Source organism: Lotus japonicus, chromosome 5 (assembly GCF_012489685.1).
Source record: "Lotus japonicus ecotype B-129 chromosome 5, LjGifu_v1.2".
Taxonomy (NCBI): Eukaryota; Viridiplantae; Streptophyta; class Magnoliopsida; order Fabales; family Fabaceae; genus Lotus; species Lotus japonicus.
Window position 1 is genome coordinate 56011753 of NC_080045.1, and position 19879 is coordinate 56031631.

At 36.3% G+C, this 19879-nt stretch overlaps 2 protein-coding genes across 3 annotated transcripts; one reads left to right on the forward strand and one right to left on the reverse strand.

Annotated features, from left to right (window-relative positions):
* Positions 1–365: 365 nt before the first annotated feature.
* On the reverse strand, positions 366–12477 carry LOC130716674 (uncharacterized). Of its 2 annotated transcripts, XM_057566675.1 has the most exons (27): positions 12310–12476; positions 12039–12222; positions 11819–11931; positions 10541–10657; positions 10174–10320; positions 9277–9950; positions 8981–9102; positions 8806–8897; positions 8382–8601; positions 8181–8247; positions 7374–7522; positions 7195–7268; positions 6944–7108; positions 6747–6818; positions 6431–6532; positions 6257–6346; positions 5514–5589; positions 5332–5428; positions 5136–5205; positions 4804–4983; positions 4578–4700; positions 4396–4479; positions 2711–2895; positions 2485–2623; positions 2342–2401; positions 2091–2195; positions 366–836 (listed from the first exon to the last, which is right to left on the reverse strand). In XM_057566675.1, the coding sequence occupies exons 1-27, from the start codon at positions 12394–12396 to the stop codon at positions 723–725; spliced, it is 3708 nt and encodes a 1235-aa protein (XP_057422658.1). In that variant the 5' UTR covers positions 12397–12476; the 3' UTR covers positions 366–722. The 2 variants fall into 2 exon arrangements, with proteins under 2 accessions (XP_057422658.1, XP_057422659.1); XM_057566676.1 differs by lacking the exon at positions 366–836 and having other exon boundaries at positions 2085–2195; positions 2342–2382; positions 12310–12477.
* A 2777-nt stretch (positions 12478–15254) lies between these two features.
* On the forward strand, positions 15255–17204 carry LOC130720460 (heat shock factor-binding protein). Its single transcript, XM_057571105.1, has 5 exons — positions 15255–15401; positions 15572–15625; positions 15729–15752; positions 15860–15902; positions 16734–17204. Exons 1-5 carry the CDS (start codon positions 15399–15401, stop codon positions 16871–16873), a joined length of 264 nt encoding a protein of 87 aa, XP_057427088.1. The 5' UTR covers positions 15255–15398; the 3' UTR covers positions 16874–17204.
* Positions 17205–19879: the final 2675 nt, after the last annotated feature.

The following is a 19879-nucleotide window of genomic DNA, read 5'->3' on the forward strand; positions in this document are numbered from 1 at the left end:
TAAATATATACAAAAAGTATGAAAATTTAATAGTGAAAATATATTTTACTAAGATTAGAAAAAAAAAATTATATAAAGCCAGAAGTCTAAATATGCTTTAATAGAAAATGTTTAGTGTACAAGCTATGTCCAAATGTTGCATATGAAGACCCAAGATTAAAGAGTAAAGCAATTTTGTACTAAAGCTGTGTCAAAAACTCAAAATAGTAGTTGTGTTCGTATGAGTTTATACTTTATACGATAAAACTAGGCAAATATCCCCTGCTAAAAATTTAACCCCACTCGGTGTTTGTCAATAAGAAAAAAAAACATGCCAAGAAAAAAGTTGCACTCAAATTGAAGTAAAATGCAAGCAACACTGCAAGTCAAAGTACAATGCCATACAATTCATTTATGAAGTTAGTAAAAATAAGAATAGTTTTATTTTCTCGTAACAAAACTAGGTATTTACAAGCAGAAACCTCAACAGGGCACCTCAAGAGTTGATTCATCAAGGGGCCTATATCTAGATTTATCCCCAGTGAAACCGTCAACAAATTCTATCAGGTATGGAAAAATTTCGGAGGAAGAAAAACAAGGAACCTAAGATATTATTATGATACACAGAAAAGGAAGAACCGGTGATGGGATTTCCATATCAACTGGTCATTTGAAGTTGACCTTGTTACACCATTTATAGAAGAAGAATAGCCTAAGCAAGAAACGCTATACAGAGAGCAGCTTTACATGAAGTAGCTCAAAGATCTCACTTTTCTCGATCCACCTTCTCCATATAGGTCATTCCATTGTTGTAGCTCATTCATATTTGTTGTATCTGTTGACACGCTCGCACAGACCTGCACACACACACATTCATTAAATATTATGTAGCACCCTTGTGCAAGAACTTCAGTCCCTATAAATGTAGCCTAATGTCCAATAGATATTGACTGATTTTACACGTATGGTATAGTTCCTAGCTCAATGACTCATATTTATCATCAATTAATAGATAACAAACTAGTTATCGAAGGAGGCAAGTAATAAAGTTGTGCTTATTATTATGCCTTCATTTTGGACCATGTAAAATTTGATATATAAAGATATGACACCTCCTGTTCAAGTGTTTCGGCTTTGATGGTTTGATAAAAAAAAAACCACCCATTAGTTATGTTATGAAGCAATCATCAAGGAAAAATAAGCAGTTACTATGGATTTATGATGTTTTTCAAGTTTTGACAACAGTGAAAATGCATATATACAAAAATGAGTTTGCAATTATTGATAAGCAGAATGCCGACATCATCTCCCATTACATGCAGTTGGTTAACTTAAAGTTCATCCTGCTGGATGTTGTAGTCTTACTATGTTGCTGCTAATGATGATACACGAGGTGGTATACCAACAAAGGCACTTCACTGATCAAGTCAAGAAAGACTTCGAGAATAATAAAAGCTAAAGAGATCAGATTTTTTCCCATAGCCACATGCTTTTGCCATAGACTGAAAAAACCGTTTATACTTATATGGCTAATTTTGGCTTGCCAACATATGTCATTCATAACAATTTGTCCACAAAAGTGATGGGAAAATGCAAGGCAATGTGGTTTGGGACTTCGGGGACCAGTCATATTACACGTAAATTCTTGTCATAGCAACCAAATTTTGTATGTGGTTTCAGAAATCAGTAGGCGCAACCAACACATTCCGATAACCAACAAGCCACTAGGCAGAAATCTTAGCTTGTGTTTCAAGATATCAGTCAATATCACAGCGAAAGTATAGAAACACAACATTCTGACATGATACAAATTATAACATCCTAGGAATTATAATTTGCTCCCAGTGACGTTCTTTATCCACATTTTACCTAGTTTTTATTCCCATGATAAAGGGTGGGAATCCTATATTTCCATAGGAGCGGAAATAACTTCCCACTACTACCACATTCTATCATACATTTTCTATTTTGAGTTTTTATAATTTTTATATCAAATAAAATTATGATCTTAAACCTTTAAACAGACTCCGTTTACTAGTCATTCTGAGGCTAATCCTCCACCCCAAAGTGTAGAATATAAGAAAAACTATGGGAAAAAAAAATTAACATACCTGCTCCTGTGCGTATCTAAAGTCCTCCATCTTTAAGGGACGAATGTCAGCACTGCTACACAATCCAGGTAAAGGTTTGTCCTCGGCCAATGCTAAGCTTCTCTCCTAAAAGACATTTTATTTTAAAGTGAGGAAAGAGATAACCAAGCCCTACAAGCATGTTAAAGTACACGAGATCCTACTTGGCACTGAACTAAAAATTCTCAAAGAGAAACTCAACCAAGAAAATTCACAATATATACATCGCTAACCTTCTTTTCCTTCTCCAAAATTTCTCTTATTGGGCAGTGAGCTGCTGTGACACACAGATTCTACTTTCAAAAGATGATTTTAATTAGAATCAAATATTACTTTCTGTAGCAAGCAAGAAAGCAAGGCTATGTAGAACATTAACCTTTAGGTCACTCCCTGAATATCCATCTGTCATATTTGCCACTGCTTCCAAATCAACATCAGGTGCCAAATCTTCTTTTTCTAAAATGACTCTAAGAATTTTTTCTCTGTTTGGAGCATCTGGCAAATTAACCATCAATCTACAAAACAAAATTCATGTAAGTCTAGATTAAAACCAATCCCATTTGTAAAACATGAAAAAAAGTAGACATAAAAAAAATGTTTACCTTCGCGGAAGCCTCCTAATAACAGCCTCATCAAGATCAAAAGGCCTGTTCGTAGCAGCAAGAACAAGTACACGCTCTTTATCTTTTGTACGCAGACCATCCCAATTAACCATAAACTCATTCTTCATTTTACGCATAGCCTCATGCTCACCAGGATTTTCACGTCTCCCTAACATGCTATCAACCTGCCACAGGTACCACAAAATAGATCAAACACAGACAACTGAGATAGTAGCTACCAAACAAGAGAAACAGGATGTAAATATTATAATGCTTTCATTTCGGCTAATGTACATTGAAATCTTTAAGTAAATAGTGCTCGAAAATAGACGACTCTATAGAATTGGCTTTGTGGAAATTTAAAAAATTATATAACTGAGGTATCCAGTAAAAGAATCAGCTCAAAACTTTTGAACATTTTGTTAAAATCAATCAGAAATTTATCCCAAATCCCAATCCACCAGCTTTTCAACCCAGAATACCAGCACCATCACAAACACTGTTGGAGATACATGTTAGGCTTAATGTAATTATGTAATAGTATATTATAGGCTGATCTTATGTGTGTGTATATATATATATTATGTTCTAAATAACGTAATTAGAGTAGCTATTGATCCATGTAACTGAGACACGTATTAGAAATAATTTCCTCCTGTGTAACTGAGACACACTGTTTCCATTCTGATTCTCATTTTCCCTGTTTGTGTTGAAATTAACATATATAGAGTAACTGTTGATTCTAGTATTTTGGTCTTTGGACACAAATTATTATAATTCTCTCCTATGTGTAAGTGGGACACACTGTTTCTGTTCTCTGTCTCTCAATTCCCTTTCTCTCAACAATACCATTGCCCCTTCTTCAGCTTCACAATTCCCTAAGCTGCCTAGCCCTTCTTTTAACCCACATCTATTAACAAATGCTAAGCTTTATTACTGTCCCGATCACATCGCGAGAGCCATGAATGGCTTCTCCACATTTGTTTAACATCATCATGTAGACAACTACTTTGTTTTCCCCCATTTGATAGGCAAACAAATCCCTGTCAAACCAATCCACCAAAGCCTTACTCGACATGACATTCTCGACTTGGTTTTGGGTTCTTTTTGTCATCAATTAAAGCAGATGAGAGAAGTAAAAACTCTGGTGAAAAAACAAGGCCTTTGCAGTTAATGCTTCTAATTTGGAAGGCCAAGGACACTCCAGTAGACTTTGGAACATCGAGGACTTGGTGGATTATGAGGGGAACAGTTAAATTCAGCTGCGTCTGGGAAACATTTTTCCAAAATTACAAGCCTCGGAAAATTACATCTATTAATTAACACCAGCAACAATTTCAGCTGCGTATTTACAATGAGGAATTTGCAATTGGTTTCTGTACCAAAACATACTGTATGAAAAGCTACCCTTTCAGAGGCATAATGAAGAGCACATCATTTAAACCATTGACCCTTCCCAGTTGTTACATGTTTCCATGTCACACGGACATACCACATTAGCATGCGATGTCAACAACTAGCAGTTATGTGAACATGAAATCATCCTTTAAATGGTGAGAACTATATAAAAAAATGTAGACTGAAGGAAACAAATGAACATTCATTTTGAGATAAAACGTAAAAGAATTTAAACAAAGAAAAAGAGAACTTAAAAAATATACCATATGACATGACTATGTACCAACCTCATCAACAAAGATAACACTTGGAGAAATTTTGCTGGCTAGAGAGAAGACTGCTTTGACATATTTTTCTCCTTCACCGAACCACTGCAGCAAATAAAAGCATATTTAATTATTTATCATGTAACTAGAGCATACAAGGAAATAGACACCAGAACAAAAAGTTGCAGTCCCAACATTAATACCTTGGAAGTAATGCTGGACATAGAAATATTAATGAAATTCGCTCCTGCTTCAGTTGCTACAGCCTTTGCAAGCATTGTTTTGCCTGTGCCAGGAGGCCCAAAGAGCAATATTCCCTTGCAAGGCTATATCCAAACAAATTACAGTAAGGTGTTGCACATATTGCATGACCTAATGAATAATGTCTTCTAAAAGTTATTTGAAGTAACAAAAAGAAAATCTTTCCACCTTAGTCAGCTGTCCTTTGCAAAACAATTCAGGCCTCTTAAGAGGAAGCATGACCAATTCCTTTAGGGTGTCCTTTACTTTTTCTAAAGCTCCAATATCATCAAATGTAACACCAATATCAGCTGGTGGAATAACATCACCAAGCAATTTTTTCTCAAATTCATTCTCAGTAACCACGTCCTGGAAAAACCATTCAATTAGTATGGTGTTAATTCCACAATTCAAACTACGACAGAGTAAAGAAAACAGAGGGAAACCAGTACTGCAAAATACTTGTACCACAAGATAGAGCAGGAAAAGGTATGAATATCTAATAGCTTATATTAAACTACCTTCAGAGATTTTTTCAAGCTCTTGTTCTCATTTTGAATGGCCTGTAGCATGTCAAGCCCATATTTAATGCTGCATCAATTCAAGGAAAAAGTGGTGTTAAAAATGAGAATTAAAGGTCAGATAGCTTGGTTACATTTCATTATTCCATTTTTTAAGACTTCTAATATGGAAATGACCAAAAATGATGAGAACAACCTTTCTGCAGATATCAGAGGCTTCGAGTCTTTCATTGAAGCTTCAGATGAATGCATGGAATGGAAACTTATAGCCCAGCCAATGATCTTCTCAACATCTAGTAAAACAAGTTGACAAGATATTATTGTAATATGCCAGAAATTTTCAATATTAAAAAATAATTTCAAATTTTAAAAACTGACTTTCAGTGGTTAGGGTTTGATCTTTCAAGCAAATTGTCTCAAGGTCAGGGCAATCCAATCCAATTCTGTTCAGAACCTGAATCATTAGAAGAATCTCATCAGAAGTTTGAAAAATGTCAAAGAAAAAAAAAACTAATTGTAATATTGAACAATATCAAAGTAAGCTAGGGAATGGAAGGAACGGAGCACAGCATTTAGTCTGAAAAATGAGTATCAGGTGGATTGTTTGATTATTTACAGTAAAGAAAAGTAATACATACCAAAGAAAACAAAAAAAGAACAAGTAAAAAACTTTTAAGATGACATTAGGAATTGTCAAGTCCAGTGGGATAATTTTCACATAGCAAGTGCCATGTGATGCCTCAAACTCCACAGGCACACTAATTATATTGACTAATGCCATCCAAGAACACGCACAGAATTGAAAAGAAGACCAAAAAAAAGTGCAGCAACAGGAGGAAGCAAAGAATAATATACGTAAAAAGTGAGAGAAGAAAATAGAGAAACTTTCTGTAAAAGATTTGTATATTAAAATTCTGCAGTGTTAGACTTACCCATATATAAGATAATGAGACCATAGCCAATAACTAATTATATAGCTGGTAAAACAGAACTCTAACAAAATCCAACTAACTAGAATAGATAACCAACATATGCAACTTGCTGCATTACAAGGCACAAGCAGTGCTATACAATAACAAAAGGGCACAGGATGAAAGAACAGGAGATGTGGCCAGACTCACTAATCTAATGCTGACAACGTTGGCCTGTGCTTTCATAGTTTCAATGTCACGTTCTAGCTGCTGCTTCCAATCAGAAAGTAAAGCCTCTTCCTGTTTAAGTGTGAAAGTAAAACAGATATATTAACTGTAAAAAAACAGTACAAATTGCAAAATCAAAATAATCTCACATGATACCTGAGGAAGCTGTATTGTAACTTTGTTTGGGAAAAGGCGGCTAAGTTGCTTCATTACTTTGGGGGTTTCTTTGCTCCTATCATGTAGTCTACTAAAGTTATCCTAATCAAATGACATGATTGAAGTAGACAGAGTTAATTCCTAAAGAAACCCAAAACAACAATACAACAATGTATATCTGATGATATGACAAAATATTCATCTACCACAACCATTAAAAATGAGGGAATACACAAAGACAAGCACTAACTTCCATACTAGAATTACACCATGCTTTAAATTAAGGTATGACAAGAAATGGCTATGATTATTATACCGGAAAAGCAAGATCAAGAAGTGCTGTCTGATTGCCGCCAAATTTTGTAAACAAAAGGCCACCTGGCTGAGTCTACAAAAATAAAACCGCAGACATCAAATACAGCAACAATGAAATATTTCCTCCAAGCTCCAATCATGACTTCATGAGGTCACAGAAACCAAATGCTTTTTAACAAATAAATAATTGAACAGCACCTTTTCTTTACGACTGTCCAGCTGGCTATGTGAGCCAATTACCACAACATTCTTTGGCAAGCTTTCTAATTTACTTTTCAAAACTTCTGAGTTCCCAACCACTGCCTTCTCTATATCTTTGATGAATAACACTAGTGAACCGTTTTTGCTTTGATTGGAGGCAACCTATGTACACAACAGTAGAGTAGGGTGTTAAATATACTTCTTCAGAAATAGGGGCAAGTCCTGCACAAGAATGGAACTGTAACAACCTCAAAGATTTCATTAATTGCAACTTTATTGAAGTCATCTCCTCCAGAACCATCCACCCGTAGTAAATGATTTGCTGCACCATAAATCATCAATGAATTGCACATGCAAAAACTATAGTAAACAATATGCTAATAACATGCAGCTAAGGAAAACGAGTTCAAGAAAGAGAGTGAATTACCAGAACAAAAGAACCCACGATCATCTTCGCAAAGGCCTCCAAGGTCATTGCCATCTGGAATTGATTTATCAAACCTAACCCCAATTTTTGAAGACCCGTTACCTTCAAAAGCGAGGAGAACTTTGCCACGAGAGCCATAGCTCGGTCCCCTATAGCAGAAGAATAAAATCTTAAATTTTCATTTCCCAGAAGAAACCAATGCTATCCGAGAGAATGTTTTACAAGAGATAAAAGGAAAAGAAAAACTGCTGAGAGGATAAATGTCCACCAAAACAAAAACAAATATGAAATTGAAAAGTAAATATAAAATGAACAGTAAATCCATCTAGTATCTCTGCAAAATGGAAATTGAAACTCCCAGGAAATGGCAATGAGCCAATGAGAGCAATGCACCAGAGAGAGGTCATAAACAGAAGGGAGAATTCTAACCCGAAGTAAAACTAGATATTAAACCATGTCATTCAACCCCGAATAAATACAAATGAAAGTTAAAAAAAATTACATAATGACAAAACATCTGAACTGCACCAAGAGAAAATCTCTAGTTAAATTTATTAAAAAATTAAAACTTCTGCAAATGAGAATATTTCAACCATTACTTTCTATAAAAAATTACACTGCCTTTTCAAGTCTTATACTAGGATAATTGTCACACATCCGCATCAATAAGAGAGACTACAAGAACCTTAGATCCCTACAATCAAACTCTACTACTTGTATTTTCAAAGTGTAAGCAAACAAAAAAAACTACTACATATAAACCATAAAAATATTTACGAATTATAATTATTCCATATCACAAATTACCTTGAAGGATAATTTTGTAGCGATGACACAGTAGACGGAAAGTTACCCACAAATTTTACTCGATCGCCTGTAAATTAGGTATCATGTCATTGAAGTCTTCAAAATGCCACCAAGCATGCATAATAGAACAAGACAAAACAGTGGGAAGCAAAGATGCAGAATTGCAGGTAGACGCTAATGTTTTAGACCACAACATTATACCTGTTTTAAGAGTAGTGCCTTTTGATGAGGCAGTAGAAACCTCTTGCTTCAATGTAGCCTGAGAACTGACTGTGGATCCACCTACAATTTCAGCATCAACACTAGAAGCTGGCTTCTTATGATGTAATGTACCAGCCTGTGAACTTCTCTTTGCGAAAACAGATGGTCTTTCTGGCCTTGAACTTTCTTTAGTAGAATCAACATCTTTTGATGGTGTTCCCTGAAAAACCATATGCACATTAAGAACAGTTACAGGTGTATGTCAATGCTGATTTCAAAAGAAACCATCTAAACGGAAGTAAGCACATGATGGTAGGAAAGGCAAAAAAAAGTGAAAGGAGTCATAATATTCTTAAACTAGAAAGGTACAACCCAGCAAAACCTTTATATAGATAAGAAAAAAAGAATTTCCTAGAAAACATACACCAGGCAGAGAAAGAGAATCCACAATTAATAGCTTGGCACCAAAATGCTTTGCAAGTGCCTTGGACAAAGTCTCCTGATATATATCCGAACCTGCACAAGAATCATAGGGAATGATATTACTTCTACATGACAAAAGGGGACAATAAAACCATAAACAGGAATGATGTAGCTACCTGCAGGACCAGATAACAATATCCGAGGAGACACAGATGAGAGGTCTGAAGCATATTTCCCAAAGCCATTGCACTTCAAATGAATATACATTGAAGTAATCAAAACATTCTTTGTTGTATCACTGCAATAATGCCACACGTCATAACCAAGCAGGCATCAGTTATTTTACATATATCCCAAAGCAGTAATTACAAACCATCTAAGTATCTAACACAGCACTAGATTAGAGAAACAAAATATCAAGGCAGGAAGTCAAGTAAGCGATAAATAAAAAACAGAAAAACATGGTTTGCACCTTAGGTAATATGGAAAACTTTCAAATGAGACATCAATATCTTCAGCATTGAGTATTCTCTGCTGTAAACTGTCCTTGAACGCTTGTCGCCTGGTTGAGGCCAATAGGGTTGGGGTATCAACATCTTTAAGTAGTTCTCTTAATTCCCTCCGCTCTTCCAATATCTTGGAAATGCTACCACTTAAATCAAATTCAGGACATGAGCCAGCAAGCATGCGCAGCAATGGCCTCAATTCGCAAGTAGCATCAGTCATCTTCCCAACATCTGCAACCAAATTGGCATCAACTTCCACACCATCAGGCTTAGGGTTTTCATTATCGGTGGTAGAGGATGCAAGAACAGTCTTCTCAGTAGGTAAATCTCCAGCTAGTTCATCATTATTGGTGGTATCCTTCATTTCAATGTCTGGAATATCATCCTCATGGCCAGCAGTTAATGATGAAACATCAGCGTTCGGTTGCACATTCTTGCCAGTTTTAACAGGAGGAGGAACGGTAGATAAATCTTTATGAAGATCAGATAAAGAGGCCAATATTGAAGCTCCAGCAACAGCTGACGCGTCTCCAGATCTAGCTTCAATATGGATTCCATTTATTGGAGCACTTTGGGCTTCTAAAATACTCACAGAAGGCATACCAGCAGCGCTGATATTATTTTTGAGTTGCTGAAAGATCTGAATTCAAGGTTAAGGAACCCATAAAATATCAATAAAAGAAATTCATGTTGAAAATAATACAAAACTCCATGAATTATAATCTAAATACAGAGAACTCATGACTAAATAGTTTCCTCACAAAACAGATCAAAGACACCTGCAAAGAAAGAAAGGAAGAGCAAGCAGGAACTAAAAGAGGATAAAGATAAATTCTTCCCAGGAAACCATGTGTGAAGGATACATAAGAATGCTTGCCAGAAGAACCAAAGACCACCTCATCACCTCCACTTAAAATCAGGCGGGCATTCCTTCGGTATGTTTTTCCATTAACTTGAACAGCACCTTTACTCCCTGTGATTTCCAGTAAGGCAACAGAGGAACCTCCACGCTGCACAGTTAACATGACAACTGTGGTCAGTAATCATAAACACAAAAGAGATTCTTAACAGTAATTCTCTGAAGTTAGAACATCTTCATGAACCATCCACCACAACAAAAATTCATTCTTTTCATTAATAATTTTCACCAAAAACTAAATAGATCCTTCTTTTGTCTGAGAAATGACTTATTGGTCATGATAAATCTGTAAAGAACAGACGAAACTATACCTCTATGTGACTCAACTTGCACAAAACACTACCAACATTGGAATCTTTGAGTAGTAAATTACACTGACGACCTTGACCAACAGTGAAGGTAGCATCACTCATGGACAGGTGAGGGTTCTGGAGAAGCAAGAATTACAAAAAGATTAATTCCAAACCTACAACAGAACAATCAGAAATAGAAGAGTTCCTAAGAAGATAGAAGAATAAATCATCTCATATCATAGTTCGCACTGTATTAAGCCCATGTGACAACTGACAAGTAGAAGTTTTATTAAAGCATGTGTGATTACTACTCATGTCTACCATCAACGTTACTTTCTTCAACAAAGTAAGAAATACTATTTGTTTTGACCAAGCAACAGAAATCCTTCAGCACCTATTTGACGATGCATCCTGTAATTTGATAGGAATTGCGATGTGTGATAAAGGGATAATCTTGTTCGCTATTCACAATACGAAGTTCAATTTCCCAGAGTTACAAAATTCAACTTCATAATAAACAGTGTTGTCAAATATCCGCCATGGCCAAATCTCATGGCGGAATTCTAGCAAGCTCCCTTGGCTAATATTCCTCTATAATCCGCCACACGCAATCAGTCATTGTCAAATAGGGCCTGTTCTTGGCTTTCTGTCATAATCCGCTATCCGCCATTAACAACACTGATAATAAGAGGTGGAAAGTGTACTTTTATGCATATATTTCTGCTAATCAATACCCACCAATTTGCTTCTCCTACATGGATTGTAATATTTTACGGTAACATAGTGTCAAGCTCCAAACAGGTGTAACTAATTCAACAAATTATCTCTCATTTTTCTACTCAAGACCAAGTGACCTGGACAGGACAACTAAGGCCTGTCATTCCAATCTTACTCTGAACATCACCATCCCCTATTGTTTGGGATATTAAACAACTTTATATAGTGTTCTCAAACCCAAAAATCATCTTTATCTGTGAAGTTACACCTACCTCCTTTACTTTATGCATCTTCCTACACCATTCACACTTCTATTCTAAGCAACAAATCAAAGGAGATAGGAGTACTCTTAAAAACAAGAGAAGTGTAAATGCAATTGTAATGTATAAACTCATGTTGTAATTACCCCACACTCGGCAATTCAAATCTAAGTCAGTTTGAAGAATTTCATAATGTAGAAAATATTGGCAATGCAAAACAACTTATCCTGTGTCACCAAGGATCAAAATTGATCAATTCTGAGACAAACAACAAGCATGCAAATACTAATCAAAAGTCTAAAAGTAAAAGAGACTGAACCGGAGGACACTGAGAGATGAGCTTTCCCCACGCATCCTTGGGGGTTGGTTTCATGGTCCGTTTCTTCATCCGACCAGGCGGCGCGCCGCCTTTCGATTTCTCCGCAGTTTCACCTGAACTCACCACAAACAAAATCGATAAATCCCATCAATCCAAAAACCGCATGCAAACACAGATAGCCCAGATAAGAAACAATAAAAAAAGATTGCGATTTTGGCACCTGGAGACTGAGGGGACCCCGAATCCTCGCCTTGTACGACGGGCACAGACGGAGACTCATCGGGAACCGCCGCATCCCCAGCCTTCAACGACGGCGTATCAGGCAGATCAGAACCCCGAAGCTCCGGTTCGCCAGATTCGTTGACAGGGGAAGGCAGAGTACTCGATGATGCATCCTCGGAGACCTGGGTGATGAAATCAGAAAGAATCGATCAGGAATTGAAAGCGAAATTGGGATACCCAGATGAGGGAAAACGGAATTGGCAGTGAACCTTGGATCGCTTGACGCCGGAGGGAGGAGGAGGAGGCGAGGAGAGAGGGCGCTTGGAAGAAGAGGAGCCGCGTCTGGTTTCAACCATGGTTATGGTTGTGGGTCGGACAAGAAGAGAAAACAGCTTATGACTAGGAATGATTGAGTCACGTAAATGTTATCAAGGTTTGTGTCTTGATGTTTTTATAGGGTGAGATGATAATGAGATGGTGATAAAATTTATAATATTTACAATAATATTAATAATAATAATTTATTTTAGTTGAGATGGATCAAATAATTTTCCTCTTCACATGGAAGAGAGAAAGAGGAAATAGTGGGTTGGGAGTTGGGAGGTTGTGAAGAGAAAGGGAAGGTAGAGATAGAGTTGGAAAAGAGCAAAGCCCAACTTTTTAACCAAAGTACTATCTTCTAGACTTCCTCTAGATCTTGAATCTAAGATTTTTTTTCTCATAAAGAGTCAAACGGCATAGAAATAGTTACATTACATCTAACTTCACCAAATTAATTGTAGTTTCAAGAACTTCTTTCACCTAAATTGAGTGAGTATAAATGGAAGTGTTTTTTTAAGGAAATCATCAACCGAATTACCTGAACGCCTAACAAAGGAAATACAAACAAAATTAAAAGCAGAAATATAAGAATGACAATCTTTAATAATAGTATAGCCAAATAAGATCGATCCTCCACTCTCCTCTTCAACCACTGATACAATTGAAGACAATTTGTATAAAAACACACTCTCCTAAAGCCCAAGTCAGTCGCAAACGCTATAGTCCATCTCAAACCAACAACCTCTGCCAATAAAGGTGAGATAGTAGATATAGGATGGGATGTAATTGCAGCCATAATCTTTCCCTTACTATTGGGAACCATCATACCCAACCCGACAATGTTACCCTCCTAAAGAAAGCATCAAAATTCACCTCTCCAAAAATATACTTCTAATGAATGCAGGGACTTTGATTTATTGAAGAGTTAATCTCGTATGCACTAGGGTTAGGAACTTTGTCCAAGTACCTAATGAAAACTCCAGAATCAAGCTCAATTAAAATCTTTGAGAAATCTCTTTCTATTGCGATTTTGATGTCATATATGATCCCACAAAATTATGCATGGATTACTGAACAATCAACTGAAAACCTACAACAAGTAAAACCATTATTTTTACCACTTATAGATTAATATATTATAAGTGATTAAAAAATATTAAAAATTGTTATCATATCCTACTAAGCTGTAACCCAACCCTCCTATACACGATATGATAAGGGGCAATATCTTATCATCTGACCTCGCGGGGCTAACAAACTGTAAATTCAGTAACATATGATTAAGTATCATATTCTGCGTGTCAAACACACCCTTAGTGGAGGTGTGTAATTAGAAAGTATGTTCAAATTGTAGATGTGAGGATTAGTGATATGAGGCACACTTAATGAGATAATAGGGGTACATGTAAATCATATTATAATGTTCAAATAAACAAATGTCAATGTATAAGTGTAATTGGAAAGAATTGGTTGGACAAATCTTATAAGGTTAATGTCTCATTAATTTGATTGACTCAATTGATACTGTCACATTAGTATTTTGAGGTGCGAAAACACTTGGTCTGACCAATGCACGTCTAAGTACACGCGTTATGAGCATTTTTAAAGAAATATGCACTTTTACGACACAATAATGTGTTATAATGGGCAATTGTTGGTTGTAGATGTCACTTTCTTTGTCCTGGGTGATTGCGTATGAATAGTTTTCCTTGGCACTGTTTCTATATTTCAATTTTAGAAGCTTCTCCCTTCTTTGTCTCTTCTTTTCTCCAATGGTTGGTCGTGCCTTCAACTCTGCTTGTCGTTTCAGAAGCTCCTCCAAGTATGACATCGATTTTAATATGAGTTGTCAAGTATATCATTCTCCTTTTTTTGTGGTTTTATTTTCTCTGGGGAAGAATAATCACGATTCTAGGTGCTAGGTGACAAATATTTCTCATTTATCCGACACGATGGAGGTTGTCGCCACTCATAGTGGCTTAATATGTCATAGAGTTGCACGTGTGATAGATTAGAGACTAGCCTATGACCCCTCCTTTTAAATTCACTTGGGTCCACAAGCTCGCTTATTTAACTTCCTTTTTTCAAATTTCTTTCTGTAAGCCTCCTTTTAATTTACATTCTTTATGTGGATAAATATTCATCTTTGATTCACTGACACTTTAAAAAAAAAATTCACTCTATTTTCACTTAATTCTCTATTTTTTTCTCGCTATCTCTCTACTCTCTCCAACTCTTTTCCACTCAAAATCAAAGTGTGAACAAAACATTATGCTAACATTTTACACTTTCAACAAACAACATCGTTAATGTAACACTCACACAAAAAGGAAAATGTTCAGAACCAAACACATGAATGTTTTTGGTTGTTGTTGGGAGTTTGTGTTGTCACATCTAAAAATGAAGCGGTTCCATACATTTGGCTCTAACTTGTAATGTTTCCTCTATAATAAAATTCCTAAATTTACAATTTCACCCTTTACATTCCAAAAAAGAACAAAAGAGTATTAAACCCTCAAATTTTCAATGGTACCGGAGCAACGTCGATAACAGAATCGCCCTGGTTTCGTTTCACCCTAAATCAGAAATCGGTGTAGCCCACTCACTTGTAATCCAAGCTTTGTTTGGCATATGATGGCATCCATCCATAATGGGCCTAACCTCAAAGAAACAATGAATCTCATCTCATTTTTCCAAAATTTGCAACCATCCTGAAGACCAAAAAAACAAGATACATCCCAATCTCAATCTGGTTGCAAAAAGGGGCACAAGGGCAAACAAACACAATGATGCCCTTTTGGAATTAGATATTTTAATTCAGAAAAAGTTGGCGCTCTATTTCCATATTTAATTCATTAATCAAATAAATAGAAAAAAAAAGCAATGGCAATCTGGTAATTACACCCTTAGAAGATGATGCGATTTGAAATTGAATTTAAACGGATCTCACTCACCCATTTCTCCACAAATCGCATTTCTTTTCATCTCTTCTCAACTCAACCACGATCTGCAACCTCCATTCATCACCATCACCACCATGGTTAGGGTTTTTCCTTTCTCGATTCGTTTCACTCTCATCATTCAATCGCGTTTTCTTCTTCATCTTTCTCCTCGCACATGCATATTTCTAAAATTAGGGTTTTCTTCTTTCAAATTTGGGATCTCGTATCATAACCCTCACTTCATTGCTTTTCCCTTTCGTGATTTCAGGACGGACAAGATTCGCAGGATCCCAAGCAAAGCCCTGCTGACATGACAGCTTTTGTAAGTTCTTCATCAATTGCTTGATTAATGGCTTACTTTCTTCGTTGCTACCGATTCAGTCTCAGTTTTTGAGATTTGACAGTTCCTCTTTTGCTTTCTCCAGGTGCAAAATCTTCTTCAGCAGATGGTGAGTTGTATGGTCTAGATTCTCAGAGCTACATTACATTCCTCGGTTTTAGAATATATTTTGCTGTTGCTAACTTTTGTTTTCTGTTTAATTTTTTTTGTTTTCAGCAAAGTAGGTTTCAGACGATGTCCGACTCCATTGTTACGAAGAATATCCTTTTTGCTATGCCGTTCAGTTTCGTAAAATAAGCTTAATTATAGTCAGAGATTTGTTTTGGAAATTAGTTTTAGTGATTGGTTATTCTTGCTCATGGTTTTATTTATTCGGAAGTGTTAGAAAGGTTAGTCGGGTTGGGTGATAGTTGGCGGTAATGGTATAAATGGGCTTACATTTTGGTTAACCTAGATTTTGGACATTTAGTTTAGGAATTAGATGGAACGTTATATGTTTGTTTATTTGATGTTCAAATCATACTGCCCTTCAAATTGTTTCATTTGATTGCTTGTGTTGCTACGTGTATAGATATGTTTCGGTTCATAACTTTATGGCAAGTCCTTAATCCTCATTAAAATGGGTTTATAAGACGTCAAATCAATACCATGATAACATTTATTTCCTTAACAAGGGTTATATACTTATATTACAACTGTGAGCAACTGTATTTTGACCTTTTTAATTCCATGAAACCACCTGTGTGCATGGTTTGTGATTCATCATTTAGCGCAGTGTTGTCAAATCGCGATCGCGGACAATCACAGTGAGCCAAAAAGCCGCTATTTCGGCCGCTATTTAGCGGCGAATAGCGGGAATAGCGGCGTCATGACTAGCCAAAATTCCGTTATGCTATAGCGGCGTAGTGCCACTATAACCACTATTTGGTAACACTGATTTAGCGTGATCTGTTTATGATTGTGTATATATGGTGTCGTGTTATTGGCTTAGGCAGGGTGGGCGCAGAGTTACCAACTTTATTATATGGGTATTGTAGACTTGGCTGATACTCAAAATTTGAAATTATTGTTTTTCTTAACTTCATTGCACTTGATGATATGGGAAGCCGTATAAATGAGTTGGAGCAAAGCATCAATGACCTACGAGCGGAGATGGGAGTGGAGAGCTCTCCTTCACCTGTGGCCCCTGCCAAGCCAAAGGAAGAAGACAAAGAGGAGGGTTCAGCTTAAAGTGACGTTTCAATTCCAATTTCTCATTGTTCTTATCTTGTATTGCACTAGGATTGGTATGGTTCATCTATCTTTATCTCAGGATGGGTTCAGAAAATAGATGTGCTGTGTTGCTATGAGTACACCTGATCATTTGTAGCTAAATCACCTTCTGTTTTTATTTACTCTTACAATTTTATATTGCTATTACTGTGTTGCGCACATGCCCGTTATCCACTCAGTATGCTCTGGGTCGACAAATGAATGAATCCATGCTCCCAAATCCAGGGGCTGCTGTACTGATTAATACCTTCTTTATTCCTACTTTATTACGGCATCTTTATTAGTGGTTTCATGAAATTATTAGTCTCGTTTGTTTTTAAACATTTGGAAGAAGAGTCGAGTAAGACATATCATGCAGTAAACTATTACTGCTAAGTGCTAAGTTGTAAGGAATCTGCTAGTTCCAGAGGATGCTTATTCAAATTCACATATTGACTATGCTAACACGCCTCGAGCGCCTGTGCAAGGTTAGAAATTCCTTGTATACATTTCAGTATTCAAATTCAGCTCCTTATGTGAGTTTATGTGATACCATTTAACAAATTTCATGATAATGCCTACAATTATTATTTAGCGAATTGTGGGCGCACACTAATTACTCTCTGTACTGCCCCTCAGCATTTTTTTATGGAAAACTATGTTCAGGGTGTAAATTAAACAACCACCTGAAATATATAACTGTTTTTAGGCTAAACATTAGAAACCTTATGATCTACCAAGCAAAGGAAAAAAAAACTTGATTTTCTTCTGAGCATCAATGAGTAATGGCTGACACAGCTACATCACTTTGTTTATGTAGCTCTCCTAGTGTTTGGTAAGGGCAACACCATGTCCTGCATTAGATTGGGATCTAAGGAAAGGCTATTTTGAAATGGACTAAAACATTTCCATATAGATATGCCTGATCTTTGAGAAACGTTACTGCTGTAGGGCCAACTTCCAGTTAAAATCCTAATGTTCCCTGTAGTTAGAAGATTTTACTGGAGTTTCATCTTCACAATATTGTAGAGTTCATCATGTTCCATCACTTTTCAATAGGGACATGTAAGCCAGCATTGCATATACACTTGTCCGCCCAAATTGATGCAAGATTCTAGCTTCTGGGGTCTAAGAAGATGAGCAGTCAAAAGTTAATATAAACCTTCTTTTGTTGATGTGAAAAAGACCTTTGTAAGAATGTAAGGAGTACAAAATGTAGCAGACAGTTCCCTATTAGAATGATGTTTTGTAGAAACCAAGAGAAATAGAGTTCTGCCCTTCTATTGATAACATGTCTGCTTATGTTTTTTTATCAGAATCATTCTGTCAGCCAAAATCTACCTACTGAATTTTCTCTCTAGAATTGATTCTAAGTTGATTTCCAAAACATACAGTGAATATGATTCTAACTTGGAAATAACAAAGGTCATACTGGTTTCCTTGCCACAATGGGAGATTTAGAATACAAGTTCTTTGCTTTGAAATATGTAAAATATTTTTGTTTTCCCTTTCTCTTGATATGTAAAATATTTTTGTTTCTGGAAGTCTTTTTTTTTTTTTCACTTTCAAAAACTAGTTTATGAAAGGAGAAATCAAGGTTAATTCCCTCCAAATATTAGTTTTTGAACGAAAAAAAACTTTCGAAAGAGAACTCTCCCTCACTCCTAAGTGTATCTTGAAAATTGATAGTAAATTTTTTTAGATGGTGCAGGAAGAGAAAAACGAGATTCCTAAAGTAACCCCCAATTTAAGAATGCTACAACTTAAAAAGTTTTATTTAAGCCCAAAATATAGATGGGCTGACTATGGTTCTGCCAGCATTAATATGACCCAAGTACCATTATGCATGCTATTGACAAAAAAAAATGTATGCATGCTTTGTGTGGATAGATTAAACAAAAATTTACATGCTTCCTAACTATAATACTACATGGCGTTGATAGAAAATCTTAGCCGCAATAGTACTCAACCTTGCCATTTTTTTCCGGCCTTTCCCAAAGGGGTTGTCTCCCTTCATAGGAGAGTTCTCTACCTACCATAATGTGTTACCCCTTCTTTAGTGAGGGGTTTCCTCTATTATGAGAGAATATCTCTTTCTCCATCTCAGCTTTCGCGCTTCTCCGTGACCACCATTCACCCTTGTCATCACCCTCCGCCCTAACCTCCACTTGTTGCTTTCCTCCCGCCACCCTCCCCATGCTTCCACAAAATAGTTGAAGAAGTTACAGAAAAATTATATCATATAATCACAATTTCACTTTTGTTGATGTTGATTGGGGCGGTGACACTCAAGACTGCGAGTCTAGCCGTGCATACATTGTCTACCTTGGGCCCAAAGATGACACTCTTCAACAAAGCCAAAATACCGCACCATAGCTACAACCACTTTTGAGTTACAATGGCTTCAACAACTACTACTTGAGCTTGACACTCGCATCTCCGCACTAGTCATTTACTTAGATAATATTGGTACAACATATTTATGTGCCAATCCTAACTTTCACTCTTGTATGAAACACTTAGCAATTGATTACCATCTTATTCGTGATCTTGTGGCACAGAAGAAACTCTTTTTTCCCATGTGTTGTCCAAACTCCAATCATCTGCTTGCTCACCTCCTAACAAAGCCTTTGTCTGCAACTTGACATGGTTTCCTATGTTCTAAGATTGGAGTCGTTGACGCCACCTCCATCTTGAGGGGGGCGTGTGTGTAAGACCATTATCCTAAGTTTGTTATGATTATGTAGATATCTTGTTAAGAACATATTTAAAATTCAAATTGTAATCTTTACTGCTATTACTCATGTATAAATAATGATATAATCAATGCTTAATGAATATACCGATTATTTTTTTCACTAGAAAATGGGCTTTGATTTTTTCACACAACTTCCTCTTCCATTTAATTTTAACCCCTTGTTGTATTTGATCTCTCTTCTTTTCTTATAAGGTCACCTATCATATGTCTCATTCTCTCTCTTCTAA